Consider the following 12,216-nt stretch of genomic DNA (forward strand, 5'->3'; position numbering starts at 1 on the left):
ACTCCCAGCATGAAAGAGCTGAGCCTTCATCTCAAATGTCTGAGAAGAAAGCCAGAGACACCCAGATAATGTCAAATAAGGCAGCTTGAGGTGTAAAAGCAGAGGCTGGGCATCTCTCTGTTAGGAGATGCTTTAGCTGCATTCTGCACCGCAGATTCTGCATTTAGTTGAGAGGTTGAACTAGGCAGCCTCCGAGTTACCTTTCAGTTCTGTGATTACACAAAGAAGATTGCCCTGGAATTGTTTGAGTCTGATAAATTTTGGGAAAACCCTTGCCAAATTATGCTGTAGAAATAAAAATGCAGCTTAGATGACAAGAGTAGAGAAGGAAGCAGCTGGAGAACCTAGCAACATGTGACATGCATATTTTTTTTCAAAGGCAAGCTGCTGCAGGAGATGAAAATTTGGAATGGTGGTCCAGTGGAGGAGAGGTGCCTAACCATTTGCTTTAGCCCCTGGCCACCATAACCCTTTCCTTCTTGAACTGTACTTCCTGGGGCAAATGGTGGTGGCTCCTTCATGATGAGAGAAAGAGAGACATGCTGTGCAGGTCCAGTGGCCTTTGGGGAAGCATTTTTTCCACAAGGGCCACTAAGCAGTACATCACTGGCTTGAGAGGACAGAGAGAAATATTCCACCTTCTCTCTCAGTGTTTCTGGTTCTATTTTTCACCACTGTGCTGGTCCCAGTAACTGCAGTGTGAAATGGAGGTGGTCTCAGGTATTGCAGGTGATTGTGATGGAGAGAAAGAGAAGGTCTGGGGACTTAGGAGCTAAGGTCAGTCTAAACTAGGTTTTCAGAACTATTACTTTTTAGATATTGGCGTGTTAGCAATATACTGTATCAGATTTCTGACAAATTGTGGGTCGTATCTGATTTTGCCCTGTTTGATTTCCCATTGATGATTTTAGCACTATAGCTCTCAAAATGTCCAGTTTTCAGGCCATGTGCATATGAAAGCAGACTAAATCTAACCCACCCTCACAGAGGTCAGATGCTTTCAAAGCTTCTTATTAAAGAAATGCTAAAAAGGAAACAAGGAAATGTTCATCATTTTGTTTTGTTCCATTTGGAGTAGAGTAACATAATCATGAAAACTAGGGTGATATGCAACTAAGTTTTACTTAAAGAAGACCTATTTAAATTAATGGAGATAACATCATTCATTTCAGTTCATTTTTTTCAGTGGGTCTATTCTGAGTAAAACTTTGTTGCATACCACCCCTAGAGTTATTGCTATCTTTTTCTGTTTTCATTTACAAAGAATATGGTCAAAAAGACAAGTGACTGGAAGAAAAATGTGGAAGCAAACAGTCATTTGATGAAGCAGTTTGAGGAATCCAGAACAGAATTAGAAAATGTTCTACAGATAGCACATTGTTGCCTAAAGGAAAAAGGCAGACCTGAAGAACTTCTCAGAAAACATACCGTGAGCATAAACTCTTATTTTCAACATGATCCTATTCAGCTGATAGCAATGTATATTTAGGAATCACAATAAAACAAGCATTTACATCTTTGTATGTGACAGGATATAATTTCTGAAAATGCTGATTTTAGTGAAATTGAGAATTAACCTACTCCAGACCCATAAGTTAGGATATGATTGACCTTTTCCTGCTGCAGGCAAATTTCTGCCTGTGGGGAGAGGACGAAAATAACCTCACACCTTTGTGGATGTGCACAAATCACAGTGTACCATCTGTTACTCAGAACAGAAAGTCGGTGTGTATTTGCATATAGCTGCCCACCCACACCTTTTCCCCATAGCTTGAAAGAGAATTCCCATGAGTAGCTATGTAAGAAATAAAAACTGGCCTCCCATTCTGAGTAATGTTTTGGGGTTTGTGTAGTTGGCCTTGGAGTGAGCAGCACAAGGGACATTTTATATGGAACTTAGTAATATAAATTATGTACTAGGTGTAGCTTTGTTTCCTGCCAATAAAGATTTAGAGGAAAGTGGTGATATGGAACCTTGTTTCTTGATGTGGCTACTACTTCAAACTTGTAATAATTTATCATTATTGTTATTGTTATCGTTATCAATATTACCACCACAACACCAAAATACCCACATGTCCTAAGTTCCTAGTGATATGAAGTATTTGTATTGGCCATGCTTTTCTGGTAGTTTGGACAATATAGGCTCAGATGCCATTCATAAAAGCAGGCCCAACAGCAATACCGCCTTCCTCCTTTAGTCTGAGATTTTGTTATCAGTTGTGTGTTTTCCCTAGCAAAGCAGTAACGTTATCACTATGTACTATTATTTTTCAACATCAGGATTTTTTCAGTCAGTTGGACCAGAGGGTGCTAAATGCTTTCCTGAAAGCTTGTGATGAGCTTACTGATATCCTTCCTGAGCAAGAACAACGTGCTCTTCAGGAAGCTGTTAGGAAGTTACATAAGCAATGGAAGGTTAGTATTTCCAGATTTAAGTAAGCATGGTTCCACTTGGTCTCCGTGGGCGGTCTCTTTGTACAAATTTTCGTCTCAGCTTTTCTTGAACTGGCAAAATTAGAAATCCCCATGTGTTTATATTGACTTACATTGTGCAGCTCAAACAATATTTTAAAATACATTAACATCATATTATAAAATAATGGAAATGAGTATCATGTTAACTTCCTCTTTCCTCTCCCACCGTTTATGGAGTGCAGGATGCCCAGTCAGAAGCCCCATACCATTTACTTCGCTTGAAGATACAAGTGGAAAAGAGCAAATTCCTAGCAACAGTGCAAGAATGTCATGCTGAACTAGCTCGAGAGCAAGAGCTGGTGTCCAAGGAGAGCAGTGAGAAGATAATTAGAGAGCACAAGGTAAGCCTGAAAAGCAGTTATATGGGTACATGTAGAAATTGTACATATGTGCTTGTACAATTCCATGAGAATTATGAAGTACACAATGTGCTTCAGAAGATGAGCAACATGATCCTTACATTCCTGTTCAAGATATGCTTGTGTTGAAATAAACCCTATATGATTTCAACTTCCACAGTCAAATGGATAGGATTCTCCAACTTGGATTGTGATCCAAGGGTACTTGTATAGTTCAGTGATTATAAAAAATTAATCAAAATTACTAGTGCCTGGTCAACAGTGATCACATGGGGAGGGCTGCCCATTAGGTACTTTAAACAGTCACACTTGATATATAGAATCTCAATAGTAATTGTAATACTCATGAGGAGAGAGAAAAATAAAATATGAAAAACAACACCATGTGGCAGTTTGAGGGCTGGATTCCTTGCAATGGTGGCACAAGCTGGAGAGAAGGTGTGTGTCTTCTCACAAACGCACTGTCATATCTTTCTTAAAATTGAAATGTACCTGCAAGATTTTAAATACCTATGTGAGAAACTATGAGGTTATGTGTGAGCTTATTTATGTGAAAAAGCAGTCATTCAGAATCAACAGCATGTAAGTTTGTAATGTGAACTGGGCTCAAAATACTTCCAGAAGCACAGACTTAGTGTGCTTAGGATTTCAGCCTTAACTTCTCAGACTTTAAATTATTATTGACTGTGACCTGACCTTTAGGTTTTATAACTTCATGTGTCAGTTTTATCTTCCATAGACGTGCAAATACCCGTAATGGAAGGTATATTACATTAAATATATCAATGGAGTTGGCAATCATTTTCCTTTTTTGCCTTCAGTTGTTCTTTGGCGAGAAAGGCTCCTTACAGCTATGTGAGAAAAGATTGCATCTGATTAATGAATTGTGCTTGAAACTGCCTGAATCGGATCCACTTAGGACAACATCACAAAGTAGCCAGAAAAGCCTCAGTGAACTTAAATCCCTGGTTGCCAGCACCTACATGAAGCTAATGGATCACCCAGATAAATGGAAAGACTACAAGGACAGGTACTATTTGTCTGAAAATGGTAAAGACATAATAAAACCTTGGTGGAGATAATTAGAAAAGCACTCCTGCTCATCATTTTGATATGCCCAAATAAATATGCAACTATTGAGAGGGCAACCTTTTTTTTCTTTCTAGAGCTTCACTCCTGTAGGAGTAACATGTGGGCAGCTGTGGTCCCACAGTAGGCACAGTGGAGCTAAAACTTCATAGGCTTCCCTTCTATTTCTCTCTTTTGCCTGCCCTTTTCCTTCTCTCCCTTTCCCCCTCCCTCCCTTCCTTAGAGGTCCTAAACTGAACTTTTATATAGGGCTTTTAGAATCCTAGGGCCCCAGAGGATAAGCCCTAATATACAACAATACTCCTCTGGAGTAGAGGAAATTTTTCCAATCTTAAATATACACCATAACACAGAATATAAAAGTATACCTAAGAGAAGTACAGGCTCTGCATTAAAGAAGAAGGATCAGGATGTTTCCAAAGTATATCCACCAGCTTTATGTTCCATCATTGAAAACATTTAACAGAGGTAATTTCCCTTCTTAACAGTCAGAAGCCTTTTGAGGTGTAGTAAGTTCAAAACTCTATTCTTTTAGTTCCATTACAATTTATATAAATGACTATTGCTGTTTCCTTATTGGCTGTTGGCTGTTTATGTGGTTATGTTTCAGGTTTTCTGAATTGGAAAGCTGGATTTCGTCAAGGGAAGCCCAGCTCAAGAAGATTAAGCATGGTGCCAGTGATACCACTAAATATAATCACTTTAAAACATCAATAGAGGTATATTTAGAATTACTGAAAATAAGATAGATGTTTTTGCTTGTAATACTAGCAAGATGAATTCAGATGGTAGAAACTGAAAGTGCAAATAAGCTCTTTTCCGCTTTTGGCATTTTAGAGCGCTGAATTGTGATATAAACTACTGAGCCTCTTAGGCTTGCTGATCAGAAGGTCGGCAGTTCGAATCCCCATGACGGGGTGAGCTCCTGTTGCTCTGTCACAGCTCCTGACAACCTAGTAGTTTAAAAGCATGTCAGTGCAAGTAGATAAATAGATAACTGCTTCAGCGGGAAGGTGAATGGCATTTCCGTGCGCTCTGGTTTCTGTCATGGTGTTGCACCAGAAGTGGTTTAGTCATGCTGGCCACATGACCCGGAAAGCTGTCTGTGGACAAACGTCGGCTCCCTCGGCCTGAAAGTGAGATGAGTGCCACAAACCCATAGTCGCCTTTGACTGGACTTAACCGTCCAGGGGTCCTTTATCTTTATAGCAAATGTAAACAAGGTTATATAAACAGTGGAATGTAAGAGAACTGGCACTTCCTGGGTAAACAGAATCAAGTAGTGGGGCAACCCACAACTGTTGACTAAACTGTTTGTTTGGGTTTCTAATTTCTGTATTAATTATTTTTCAGGAAATTCAGCAAGAAACTTGCAAGCAAGGAGAAGTTATCAGCTGGTTGAAATCTAGGCTTGCTGCCCTGTCTGAAGTTTCTTCAGAGAATGAAGCCAAGAAGCAAGAGGATGAGCTTTCCAGACTTTCAAGTGACTTTAAGAGCCTCTTAGCCTTGTTGATAGAGGTATAGTATCGCTTCCTTGTACTTATATGCCCTCTCTACCCTTGCCCATCATGATTGATTTGAGTGAGTCTGGGGTGAGAGGTTGGTTGGATTTAGGGTGTGATGAACACTTCATTGCTTGAAGGGGTGATGCTCTGAAAGAGGTGGTAGTGTGGCTGCTTTCAAAATAAAGTGCCCTGGTCCTGGAGGCTTGTGAGAACTATTCCTTGTACATTCCACTCTTTTGGGGAAAGGTGCTGGAGAAGGTGATAGCTGTACAGCTCCAGACACTATTGGAGGAAATGGATTATTTGGACTCATACCACTGTGGGTTCAGCCCTGGATTTAGGAATGAATCAGCCTTGGTTGCCCTTGTGTATGACCTTGATCAGGAGAGAGATTGGGCGGTGTGGCCCTGTTTAACTTGCTTGACATCTCTGCAGCTCTTGATAAAAATGTATTGTACGGGACCAACTCTGCGAATTGGGAGTAAGGGGCACTGTGTCAGAGTAGTTTGGCTCCTTTATACAGGGTCAGTTTCCAAATGTTATATTGGCTGACTATATCTTGACCAAAGGGGTCTGTCCTTTTCCAGTGCTAGTTTAACATCTGTGAATATGTGATATCATTGCTCAAAGAGCAGCATTGGCTGCCAAGTTGATACTGAGCCAAGTGTAAGTTGTTGTTGTTGTTGGGGTGTTTTTGTCGGCTGACTTATAAATTCCAAAACAGCTTGAGACCTGGCTATCTGAAAGGATGCCCTTATTCATATGGACTGAACTGGTGCATGAGATCCCAAGATGCGGCCTCTGAGGTTGCATATGAACTATCGTACACTTGAAGCATCCACCCACCCAAATCATGGGAACTGTAACTTTGTGAGGGCTAAACTATAGTTCCCAGGGTTCTTTGAAATGGGTGCTTTAAATGTATTTTGTGCATGCAGCTTGAGAAGGCTTAGCCCTCACTGGGGTTTGGGGGGGGGGGAGCTGCAGACACATATTTATTTTTTATTCTCCCTAAATATCGTTGGGTTTTCCCCCTGAGCCTGCTAATCCCTTCTTCGTGTGCATTAATGATACCATTATGATTACATAAGGATCCCACTTGGAGGATGGGTTTGCTACTTCGTATATAAAATATGTACTAGTATGGAGGGGAAAGTCATTGAATGATGCCACTTCTGCAATTCATTTAAAAAAAATATCTGAAGCTGAACTGGAAACAGGAAAAGTGAGACAGAGCAAATTCAGAAAGCATTAACCAAATAGAATGGAGGGAATCTACTCATACCTACTTTGCAGTGTGCTGTGGTCACAAAAGTAAAAACTTAGAAGTAATAAATTTAATAGCTGGGAAATTCATGGTTGTTTTTTTTGAATCATTAAAAGCGGGAGTGGATAACCTTTGGCCCTGCAGGCAAACTACAACTCCCATCAGCCCCAGCAGAAATGTTCACTGACCAGTAATGGTGAAAGTTGTAGTTCAGCAGCATCTGGAGGGCCAAAGGTTCCTCACCCCTGGTTGAAAGTATTGATTCTTGACACTGAACTGCTTCACAGAGTTTTAATGTTTCTCCTAACCATAGATTGAAAAAATGTTGAGTGCTGTAGGTGACTGCGTCCAGCACACAGAAGAGGTGAAAGTCAATCTGGAAGAGCTGATCACAAATTCAAAAGAAGCTCAGGCAGAAGCTGATAAAATCTTAGAGGTTGAAAGCTTATTACAGGCTCAGCAACTCCTTCGGTATCACCAGGTAGGACAATAGCCCAAATATGTCAACCTTCACTTGTTTCGATAGTAAGCACTTTTATAGCCACCTCTTTCACTGCCACTTGTATACACATAGCTATGTGGCTATTTCTGTAGTGAGGGAATCAGTATGTACACATCTGCTTCAGCCCTTACCCATGTTTTCTCCCAGCAAAAGACAAAGAGGCTCCATGAAAAGAGGCAAGATGTGCAACAGCAAATGGCCCGAGGTAAGCAGCTACAGATTGAAGGTGGTCTGTCACCCACTGTGCAAGAAGACCTATGGAAGTTGGAGAGTATGTTAGAAAACATGCAGCAATCTATGGATAAACGTGAAGATCAATTGCAGGTCAGTGTGTTATTCATGTAAGTCCACAGAGAAACAAAAACAGTCCCTTTGTTTATGATTTAATTGCTCTATATTTAGTTGTTTTGTTTTGAGTTTGAACAATGTAATACATTTTCTTGTTAAACTTGGCCATTTTTTCTGCTGGTGAAACACCAGCATCTCCACCTTGCACTTGTCTGTAGACATTCCAGCTCCAGTGAGCTGTACAGTATGTGAGCTGTTGGCACAGGGCATAACTCAAGGAAGCTCCCAAGTGTCAGAGCAAGGCAGTTATGCAAACCTTGAGCTTCTCTGACAAAGCACTAGGAAAGTTCCTTGTTGGCATGAGCTGAAGATTAAGCATATTCCTTTTATATACCTTCTTCTGGGCCATGGGACTTACGTTAAAACTGTGCTAAGGTGGAGCTCCTAACAGTTTCATGGGTTGGGGGTGGTGGCTTACAGAGTGTGTATAAAGAGATTTTGCCTAAGCATCAATTCATGCAGATCATGATTCTTGCTGAGACAAACTCAGTGATTACACAGCTCCCTTGTTCTCAAGGCTTGGGAACTTTCTTGTGCCAGTGGCTCAGATGCTGCAGGGTTTTTTAGAGCCCTAAAAGCAAGCTTTTACAGGGCTTTTGCATAGCTGTGTCTGAGCTGTGATTAGTGTCTATGGAGTATGAGCAAAAAAATAGATGAAGTGCTAAAATAGACCGATTTTGCATGTTCAGAATCTTGTTTTGCATTCTGAATTGGAGAAGAACCTATCGGAGGAAATGGTGTTTGACTCATTATCATTTGAGCTTGACAAAATTAATATTTCAAACCAGGTCATTATCAACTTTGACAATATTGCTAGTAAATTGCAGGCAAACTTTTTCTTTTACTTCTTTTTCTTTCTTGTAGCTCACTGTAAGCACATGGGAACAGTTTGAAAGGGACAAAGAAACGGTTGTAAAGTACCTTAGTCATGCAAGCTCTGCTCTTGAACGCATCTTAAGCTTTAGCAGCTTAGAGAGTTTGTCATCAGAACTAGAAAAGACAAAGGTATGTATGTTGCTGTACTTGGAATTTTACAATCATAATTGGTTCTTTTGCTATTATACTGAGGATATATATCTTATTTTATTTCCTTGTTTTTGCCTTGGGCAACATCCTTAAAAATGTGCTATAGTATATTTTTCAAGAAAAAAACACACACATCACAATATTGGTCAACCTGGGCATAGCATCCATTATAAACAATTCCCATAGGTTCAGTAGAGTCCTGGTTTCACTCTCTTTCTACAGTGGGGCACAGAATGCAGCAGAACAGACTGTGCCAATTCCTATATTCTCTTCTCCCTGCTTATCCGTTCAAGTTAGTAATCTATCAGTCGGGCAGGATTTCAGGTAGTGGAAAACAGGCCCTATGCACTTTTGGCAATCTTTGGCATGGTGGCTGCTGCATTGGCAGTGGGGCTGAATTGTGGCCTTAGTAGTTAAGAATATTGGAACAAGAGAGGCTACCACCTCCAATTCTGGTGCTGATGTATAAATCCCTACACAACCTAGGACCAAGATACCTAAAAGAGCATCTTACCTCATCACTTTCATACCCAACTGATCACGGTGCTCTGCAGGAGAGGGCATCCTATAGATACCCTCTTATCCGAAGATATATTCTGCATGATGTTGGAATCGAGTCTTTAGTGTGGCAGCACCTGCCCTTTGGAATTGCCTCCCATTACATATCAGCCAAGAACCATTTTTATATATGCCATTGCTTTAGATACGTTTCATTGTACAGGGTGGCTAAAAAGTAGGTATACTGCTTTAGAATCCATTTTCTTTGCTCTTGACTCAAGTTCTCATCATTCACAGTATCGGGAAAGAAAAATGTTTGTTGTTTGTTTGTTTTTAAAAGTATACCTACTCTTGGGCCACCCTGTATTATGAAATCATTTTGAATTACTTCATAGGAAATGATTCATAAAGGAAATAAATAATAACAATCCATTATTATTAGTTCCTTTCAAAAACCTATTTATATACTATACTATTTTGTAATCTGTTCTTTGGGCGTATTCCTCATCTAAACCAGAGATACTTGTACAGTGGTACCTCGGGTTAAGTACTTAATTCGTTCCGGAGGTCCGTTCTTAACCTGAAACTGTTCTTAACCTGAAGCACCACTTTAGCTAATGGGGCCTACTGCTGCCGCTGTGCCACCGCCGCACGATTTCTGTTCTCATCCTGAAGCAAAGTTCTTAATCCAAGGTACTATTTCTGGGTTAGCGGAGTCTGTAACCTGAAGCGTATGTAACCCAAAGTGTATGTAACCTGAAGCGTATGTAACCCCAGGTACCACTGTAGTAGTAATTTTATGAAGCGGTGTTCTGGGAGTTCTTTTTTTTACAAAGGTATCCACTCAAGATGAATAATGATCACTGCTTGACCAGTTGCTAATAACGTATTTCTAGACTTTCCCCACAAATATATTCTGTTCATCACACCTCTTTACAGGCACTTTCTAAGCAGACAGTAGCCATGGCCATGGAGGCTGAGACTCTTGTCAAGAAGTCTTTTGCAATACAGCTTGGTGAGAAGAAGAAGCAAACTCTTCAACAGCAAGCAAAGTCGGTCCAGGAACAAGTTAAAAAAATGGAAGCTTCACTTGAAGAAGAGTATGTTCTTAAACAGTCATAGTATTATTTCCTTCCTGACACAAGAATTGTACATTTTGTTGTCTTATCAAAATGCGGTGTTTATTCACAACTGGCTTTGTAAACCTCAGTTTGTCATACAGCAGAAATTACCATGTAGTACTGAAAGAGTATAAACAACTATTATGACTAACCAATACAGAAAATAGTAACTTGTCCCTCGATGCATTGTACTAAGAAGCAGATACTCATTTATCAGTGGGACTCAATTCCATGCAAGTGACCTTAGAACTGCCATGCTAAGCTGCAATTATAAATCCAATTATGCATGTTCAAGCCAATTAATTTTAATGTAACTAAGCGCAGTTAATTGAGCACAGAACTGAAGTAATATAATACACTTCAGTAACACACATAGTAAATTATTTGACTCAGGCAAGGATAAATGAATAGTGCCATATCCTAAAGTGCCTGAAGCCTTTAGAAGAAACGTATGCCTAGTTTTTAAAGTATTTTTCTTCATATTTTCCCAATCTGTGTGCACGAGAATATAAAAATGTGCCTTTTTCCTCACTGAAGTTAAAACCCAGTTCTTTTTCTTGTTGCTAAAAATGATGCTTCATTACAGTGGACTTTCAGCTCAAAGTTCTATTTCCTGCCTTAAGTTGGATCTGGCCTAATGGTCCAGTTTTGAAAATATTAGGACCAGTTAACATGTTATGGCTGTTACGCGTATAGCAGCCTTTACACTACTGCACGAGACAATTAAAATGATTTGCAGCCGTAATATGTAAACCACCTATTAATTCCAGCAGGGCTTTTGAATAAGCCATCAACATTCTTAAAAGGCCTAAAGGTGCAACCATGTTACAACTCACATTATTGTTAACAAAAATCAAAATATCAGTGGTCACTTGCCAATTCACACATTCACTTTGATGTCCACACATTGCTCCAAAGATTTATTCATACAAATGAACCAAAAACTTAAATATATTGCTGTTGCTGCCTTTCAGGGCTGATACATATATTTGCAGTGCCACAGCCCAAGGAGCTGCTCCCAAGAAGTGCTGCCCAGTTCTGTTGAGATCCTAGTTCATTTGGAAAATTCTACAAATCAATGCATCCATGGCATCATATAGTCCCAAAAGAGTTTTAAAGATTGATTCATCCTCACAACGCCTTTGTGGGAGAGTTCACTAATATTCCCATTTCATAGGCAAGAACCTAAGGCTGAAAGTTAGTGAGTTGTTCAGGGCAACCATTGATTCCATGCCTGCACAGAGATTTAAACCACATTACTTCTGATATAAGTCCAGTGTTCTGTTCTCTGGAACATTACTTTTCAGAATGAACAGTGTTCAGTGATGCAGGTACAACGAAATAAATGTCATTTTTTTGCATTTGGCCTCTCATTATACCTTCCCTTTTTTCTGCTGGATAAATCTATGTAAATTTGTTTACATACTTCATGGTTAATTTTCACTACCTTTAGAGAGGAGCTGCATTTTAGTAAGACAATATTGCCCCAGAAGTAATCATGGAGAATGCAATTTCATATGCTATTTGTTTTGTTGTGAGTGGCTTCTTTCTTTCCATATTGCTCTTTTCTCTTTCTCCTAACACCAGTTATGTAATTTTTTAGTGGTCTTTTTTCTTTCTTTCCCACAAGTAGAAAAGTTTCCTTCAAAAGACTTCTAGTGCCTTTTTATTGCTTCCAGTGAGATGCTGTTTTTCAGTGCATGTTTTAACAGATGTAATGTAATTGATCCAGGTGCAAGACAATCATAATTAAGTTGAAAAATATGCATGCATCTTCAACTGACTGTTTGACTTCCTCAGATATGTACTTACCCTAATGTATGGTTTATGTATATAGCTATATAATTCGTAATGCACATTCATTCTTTGCAGCCTCACAGATTGCCCTGCTCCTTGTGCCCAATTTGCCTCAGTTCAGCTAACAACAGACTTGTCTTCCTAAATAAGATAGAAAATGTACGCCATCAGTTGTAAAGAAAGCCAGTCATATTCCTTTGGAATTGATGGGTTTTGCAAGTTTGAA

General features: G+C 39.6%; 1 protein-coding gene across 1 annotated transcript in view; it reads left to right on the forward strand.

Moving 5' to 3' along the window:
* SYNE1 (spectrin repeat containing nuclear envelope protein 1) overlaps positions 1-12,216 on the forward strand; it is a 286,933-nt gene that overhangs the window by 84,406 nt on the left and 190,311 nt on the right. Inside the window, exons 24-33 of the mRNA XM_083434682.1 lie at positions 1,265-1,429; positions 2,284-2,418; positions 2,661-2,819; positions 3,659-3,867; positions 4,537-4,645; positions 5,280-5,444; positions 7,012-7,179; positions 7,348-7,524; positions 8,413-8,553; positions 10,012-10,172. Of these exons, the coding sequence (XP_083290808.1) occupies positions 1,265-1,429; positions 2,284-2,418; positions 2,661-2,819; positions 3,659-3,867; positions 4,537-4,645; positions 5,280-5,444; positions 7,012-7,179; positions 7,348-7,524; positions 8,413-8,553; positions 10,012-10,172 (1,589 nt within the window). The remainder of the gene's footprint in view (positions 1-1,264; positions 1,430-2,283; positions 2,419-2,660; positions 2,820-3,658; positions 3,868-4,536; positions 4,646-5,279; positions 5,445-7,011; positions 7,180-7,347; positions 7,525-8,412; positions 8,554-10,011; positions 10,173-12,216) is intronic.

Source organism: Podarcis tiliguerta (genome assembly GCF_965153285.1).
Source record: "Podarcis tiliguerta genome assembly, chromosome: 3".
Taxonomy (NCBI): Eukaryota; Metazoa; Chordata; class Lepidosauria; order Squamata; family Lacertidae; genus Podarcis; species Podarcis tiliguerta.